The sequence below is a fragment of the Phaethon lepturus genome, unplaced genomic scaffold (genome assembly GCF_000687285.1).
Source record: "Phaethon lepturus isolate BGI_N335 unplaced genomic scaffold, ASM68728v1 scaffold13908, whole genome shotgun sequence".
NCBI classification, from domain to species: Eukaryota; Metazoa; Chordata; class Aves; order Phaethontiformes; family Phaethontidae; genus Phaethon; species Phaethon lepturus.
This window is the reverse complement of record NW_010556986.1, coordinates 1,218-7,952: the sequence shown is the minus strand read 5'-3', so window position 1 is coordinate 7,952 and position 6,735 is coordinate 1,218. Positions and strand designations below refer to the sequence as shown.

Below are 6,735 nucleotides of genomic sequence, written 5' to 3'. Positions count from 1 at the left end.
CCTGCTGAAGCTTGTGCTTTCTGAACTCTGTGCTGCCCTAGACATAAGCTCTGTTTTGGGCCAGGACAGGTTGCGCAATGAATTGTTTGGGTAGTTTGGTGATAAATCATTATTTAAACGAAACTTTAGCATCGTCAGCTTGGCACAGCTAGCACAAAGCAACCAGGTACTGGAACTCATCCGGTGGCCCTTTGAAAGCTGCCTAAGGTTCCCGCCGGTGTAACAGATGGGGCTGCAGAAGGGCCTCCAAGTGTAAATTAACAGCCTTTGGAGTCTGGTGTGGCAAAGCAAGCTCTCTTGTTAGAAGGAAATGTGGAAATTATAAAGGGCGTGGGTAGCTGCTCAGCAAAGATGGTTTTAAGAGAGTTGGTGGGTTTGTATCACCTTATCCAGAGATAATTCCGTGGCACCTAACTCTGACATCAACTAAACTGGTTTCATGGATAGCAAATTCACTCTATGCTGTTGTCCATGAGGAGAGGATGATTCTCCAGCCTTACTGACAAAGAACACAGGTAGTTAAAGTAGAGGTGGGACAAGTGATTTCCCTCCCTGTATCTTACCAGCAGAAGCGAGGACATGTAGTCCAGATCTATGTGGTCAACATGAGCTTAACTGTATATTCAGTGAGCACAGTGTGGGAGTAGAGCCAGGCACGTTCTGACCACTTCTACAAGTCACCTACCGAGAAATCATCCAGTAGGTATGTGGGTTATCTTCTGCAAAGGCAGCTGGGGCCTTAGAGAAGTCTTGATAATTGGCCCAGGCCCTGAATTGCACAGTATTGGTATCACAGAGTATTTTTGGGGTAGTCCATCGTGGGACTGCTAGGGTAAGGTGAAATTCATGGTTGATTTGGTAGAACAAGCCTCTGTCAACGTACCTAAGGCGTGAGCACATCTTCAGAAGGCTGCAAAGCTCTTCTATGGCAGTTGGTTACAGCCTTGAAACACTTCACAAGGTCAGGTGGTATTTTAGGGGACCTCTGTTGCAGCCTCTCTGCAAGTTGTGCAGTTTTCAAGACAAGCATTTTCCTGCAGCAAAGCTTTGTGGGGAGGGTGCATGTAAGTGGGGAGGGGTAGATTACCAGAATAACTTGTTCCTGTCGTATGACTGCATCCACAGGGCTAAACAGCCCACTGACGTGTGGAGAGTTTGAGTCTAGAGAGACAGTTCACATCACCATTTGTTCTGACTTACTGCAGAACAGACGCTAAGATTCTCATTGCCTGCCTCTCAAGCCCTCTGGCTGTCTTCTGCTTTTCTCTAAGACAGCATCTCTTATAGAAGCAGATGCTTGGTCTCAAAGACAGGCGTTTGAACATTCGACTGATTGATAGGTGTCAGTACTACTACTAAGAGGAGAAGGAGGACTTTGGTTTTATGGTCTAATAAGCCAGTTTTGAAAATCTAGTACTTCAAATACGAAGGCAATCTTCCATCATCTTCGGTAATTTGTAACAGTGGTTATTACCCTCAGCCTTATTTGCTAAACTTTCTTGGTTTGGATCACTGACTTCAGCTTTCATCAGTTGGGTCTTGCAACATGTTTGTTTTTAAGAGGAGCTGCCATAAACCCTAGAGAGCAGCACTGGGGAATTAGATTTCTGTTCCCTAGACCAAGCTCATGCTGGGAGTTTGGTACAGTCCGCGAGAGCCAGCAAGCCTCTTTGAGAAGGTGCAGTCAGACAACAGCAATGCTTGGCACAATTACCTTTGCTGTTAATTTGAAATAGTCTATCACCTGAAGCACGGCTTTTAAACCTGTTAACAAATAATTAAGTGCAACACAGCCTTTTGGCCTGGGAAGGATAGCTTCTTAAGCCTGAGGCTGTATGAATGGCTGTATATTCTGAACTTCAAAGAGGAGCAATAAAACTATTTATAAACCCAGACACCTCTACAGGAGATCTGTTCCTGTGTTTTCACTTATGTAATCCCACAAAACATCAGTCATAGGTAATTCAGCACAACAAACTTTAGAAATAATTCCATGGCAGTGTTACTCTGGGCGATTAAGCAGCCCCGTGTAACACAGGTTGGCAGTGCTGACCTTCCAGCCAACAAAGGAGCAGCGGCAGCAGGCAGCAACTTTGAGCTGTTGGTCCTGCCTTCACAGACACCCCTGCCCGTGTCCACCTCCCTGCAGAGGGCTGTGAGGTGTGATGGCTGCATGCTCAGGCAGTGCAGTACATGGCTGACCTGAGCATGGAGAGAAAGTAGTGGTTACGTACTGACCCCTCCAGGGATCAGCCACATGCAACTGCCAAGCTCAACGCTCATCATGACCTCTCTTAGAAAACCCACCTTGTGCTCATTGGTGTCTCCCAGATGTTGGTACTGCTGGATGGCCCCAAGGAAGGGGAAGGAAATAAAGCCTCACTGGGCTATTTTTAAAAGATCTGATGCAGGAATCACAGGGCAAAATTGTTGGCCTGTTCTGTGGATGAGGTCAGACCACAGGGGCCCCTGCAGAACCCAGCTCTACTCCAGATACTGCCCACTCGCTGACAAGGGATTAGGAATAGCACAGATGAACATGTCCAACTACATAGCCATTGGATTTAAACCGACCGTCAAGGAAAGATGGCACAGCAGTGTTCTGCCATCTGAACTGTGGGAGTTGGCTGGTGTGCCTCCCTACCCTGTGGCAAATATCAGCTCAAATCTCAAGTTGCTTCGCCCAAGTTGTACTGCCTTATCTTTGTCACAAGCAAAGAGCAGACGGACAGTCATCACAGCTCAGTTGACGTATGTTGGCTTCTTTGTGGCCCTGGGCTCTGTAACAATCGGTTGCAGTTTACCCTGAGGGGCTTCAGTCATGAATAGGCACCTGCAGCTCACAGAAAGGCAGGGCTACAGGGACCATGAGCAACTGCGAGTGCCTGTGCCTGTGTGGAGAGAGGGTCAGGTACCCTGGGTCTTGTCTGACAGGTGGTCATCCAGCCTTTCCTTAAAACCTGCCAGTCATGAAGACCCTCTGGTCTTCCAAGGTAGCTTCATCCAGCGCTTCTCTTTTCATTATCATTAGAAACTTAATCAAAGATAAATCTGTTTCTCTTGAAATCGTTGTGATCATTTCTAGTCCTGTCATGCTGTTGGCTTATGCACAGTGATCCTCTGCAGTCCTCAAGCTTCTTCTGCAGTGCTTCTGCCCGGCCCCATTTTGTATTCGTGTTTTCCAAGTCTCCTGAGCGTTGTAGTTCGCTCTGGCCTTGGTTGAAATGCATCCTGAAGATTTTGGACAGCTTCTCTCTTTTATTTAAACTGCAGTCTAATCCAATACTCCAAGGTGGTTGAAAGCCCTCCAGTTTAGCATCTTCCAGAAATCTTGTAAGTATGCTTTCTATTCCTCATCCAGATCATGAAACAGTTTAATGGCATCAAGCTCAGGACGGAGCCATGTGGAATCGTTTTTGCAATGCCTGCCCCTTTGAGAGTGAGCTAGTCTTTCCAAACATGGGGTTGCGCCGGCTGCATTCAGGTCACGTTTGCCTGTTGTTTTGCTGAGAGCATCACGTGGGCTGATGCAGAGCATCAGCCCCTCCACCCTCTGGGCTGGGGTGGGCCGGGCAGGGCTCTCCGACGGTGGCCAGGCATCCTGGGGCTGGCACAGCTTTCAGACTGCTCCTTTAATCGCAGCTGGTCCAGGCACCCAGCAGCATCACTGAGCAGCAACTGCTGTCTCTGTGGAAAATCCCGCCTCCTCTTGTATGTCATTTTGGTGCTAACGGTGATGAAAAAGGCTGCTAGAAATGTCTGTAATGAGAATTGATCTTGAAGGTCCTTTCCAACCTTAGTGATTCTGTGATTCCCGCTACTGTCCTCATCCTCCTTGCAGAGGCTCCTGCAGCCGTTCGTCATTGGCAGTGCCTTCAACCCAAAAGGGAAGAGAATCAGATACCTCTCTTTAAACCCGCGTGTCACTCCTGTGCTAGTTCACACACACAGGGCAGGATTCAGGCACTTTGCGAATGTCTGAGTTGGGTGTGTGAGTCCCCTCCGTGCCTGCTGGCGAGGGAGGCTTGCTCTGAGCATGATTCCTCCCAGCTGCCTCAGCTGTGGTGGCCTCAGAAGGCACAGCACCTCTCGCACAGGGTAGCAGAGCTGTGGCTTACTTAATCATGGTCCAGTTAGTCGCAGTGGGGAGCCTGTGTCAGCGCTGGGAGAAGCGGCATCCCAGCTGGCCGAGATGGGCTGATCTGGTTCCCATGCTCCCCGCTGCCACCCACACGGTGCAGCTCCCTCCCTGGCATGGGCTGCTCTCCGGGCTTGCTGTTCTCCTCCATGTTGAGCAATGCCAGGGAACCTAATGATAGCCCACTGTGCTGGCCGCTGCGGGCAGACACGGAAAAGTCTTACTGCCTTACCAAGAAGTTTTCCTGGCCCTGGCTGCCATCCCATCCCACCTCACCCACTTGTGGCTTTGGAGCACATTTTCTCACATAGCCGGGGTCCTGTCAAGCTGTCATCTTTGCAGCACGAGAGCTGAGGAGCTGCATTTTCAGCTTGCTGTGTCACAGGGAGCCGATCTGTTCCTGTTTGTTCTCCAGCCCAAAGGCCAGGCTCTTGCCCCGCCAGCTGCCCCGTGCAGCCCCTGTCCCAAGCAGCACCACCAGCCCAGCCCTCTCCACCGTCTGGTCCTGAGCCTGTTGGGTGAGAACCAAGAGCACACTCAAGGGATGAGAGAAGGGGTGACCTGGAGTCATGGCCTCAAAAAGGATCCCAACTGGGAACAAAAATCCCAGCACCCAAAGCTACGGCAGGGCTTTATCAGCAGCACCACAGCCGTGAGGGACAAGGCGCTTGTCAGGGTGTTTGGATCAGTGGCACAGAGACTTGCACAGCTGCTCCTGGCCTCGATCACTCGGTGGCACATACAGAGCTTTTTCCATTTCATTTCTGCAGGTGGGAGCTTTGATTTCCCTTGCAGGCTCTCAGCCCCCTTAGCAAGGGTTTGCTCCTGCTTTTCATTACTATACCAGACATACTTGATCTAATGGCTTCTACAGGTGGCGTGGGGTACAAGAGGGTCCGGCCGCTGTTGTCAGCTGTCATCCAGAGTCAGAGTTAATCCAGGAAAACAGTAAAAATTAGTAATGTATATTGCATTCCTCCAATCCATACGCTTTCCATTAGGTGATCTTCCATCCTCCTTAGCACAGAAAGAAAACCCTGCCGATGGCAGTCAGCCTTTCTGACTCTGAAAGGCAAGGGTTGGTCGTGCCTGGAAATCCGATCTCAGCTCTTGCATTCCTGGACACACTGTCTACGTAAGGAATAGTCTCCCACCTTTAAATCCAGGCAGCAGATGCTGGCCATGTGCACAGCCTCTGCCTGCAAGCCCAGGAGCTTCTGCGGCAGCAGACGTGCCCAGCTCAGGGCTGCACCGGGGTGATGCAGCCCCGGCATTGCCCTTGCACTGGCAAGGGGTCCCATGTGCTGGCCTGGGTCTCCCTGTGTCTGGAGGCCTCTCAAGGTTAATGGCCTTGTCCAGTGTCACACCACAACATCATGCAAGTACAACAGCCAGGTCAGCACAGTAATGAGGTGCAGTTAATTATGTTGAGAAATAGCATTTTGACTTTTTACGAATAATCTGGTGAAGAAATTCCTCTAGATCCTCAGTGTCAAGAGGGTTACAGTATTCTTAAACCAATAAAAAGAAAGCGAAACATTCAACTTTCTTAAATAAGCCCTATCTTCAATCACCCCTACACTTTAGTGGCTCAAGAACAACAGTTCAGTAATAAATGTTATACAAGGCAAACTCCATTGGTAATTATGTGCAGATGAAGAAGTGGAAAAGACTTACATTAATTTCTAGGTGTGACTGCACAGGCTAAGCATGGCCTGGGCCCTTTGAGGTGTCACGAGCAGGCTGGGGCTGCGCCGTGTGAGATGGAGCGCCATGTGCGGAGCTGCAAAAGGGAGGAGTCACCCCTCCAGCTCCTGCTCCAGAAAAAAAAGGTCCAGAAAGCTCTGCTTTTGGTGCCATTAGGTCAGTAGCTTGCAGGGCTAACTCTGACTTTTTTTTTTCCCCTTGCTTGTACAGAGAATGTGATCAATGGGCAGGACTACGAGGTGATGATGCAAATCGACTGTGAAGTGATGGACACCAGGATCCTCCACATCAAAAGTTCATCTGTCCCTCCGTACCTCCGAGAGCAACGCAGAAATCACACCAACACCTTCTACAGCGCATCTCCCTCCGTCCCAGAGACGCCCCATGCCCTGAGGGCTATTGTTAAATCCCTGCAGTAGCTCCTGTGGCCAGTGCACCCAGCATGGAGCAGGTCCTGCTGCCAGACAGAGCCCCTTCGCTGGGACTCCTGGCACATCGCGCAGCAAGGGCAGACCCTGCGTAGCCCATTGCTGTGCCTGACCCTACCCAACAGCTGCGTCCTGGCCAGGGGTTATCCGGCTCAGCTGGCCCCTTGCCTGGGACAGGCCTGGGGGACCCAGGCAGCGCGCGATGCCCGGTGCTGGGGGTGCAGGCGATGCACGCTGCTGCAGTCCTGGTATCGGCATCCACAGCTGGTGCTTGGGGCTGGCATCGGTGGGGCACAGGCCATCCTTGCTACTTATGCACTGTCCAAAATTGTGGGGTTTTTGGGTTTTTTTATCCCTGTTAAACCTTCTCCTGAGGTGTGGTGCTGAGGTTGTGCTCAGAGATGTGGCTGCAGGGGCCTGTGCTTGAGACCAGGCTTCCCCCCAGTGTGCTTGTGGCAGCCG

The 6,735-nt window shown here is 50.7% G+C and overlaps 1 protein-coding gene across 1 annotated transcript in view; it reads left to right on the top strand.

Annotated features, from left to right (window-relative positions):
- ATF6 (activating transcription factor 6) overlaps positions 1–6,264 on the top strand; it is a 77,728-nt gene extending 71,464 nt beyond the window's left edge. Inside the window, exon 14 of the mRNA XM_010292628.1 lies at positions 6,056–6,264. Within this exon, the coding sequence (XP_010290930.1) occupies positions 6,056–6,264 (209 nt within the window). The remainder of the gene's footprint in view (positions 1–6,055) is intronic.
- The last annotated feature ends 471 nt before the right edge of the window (positions 6,265–6,735 follow it).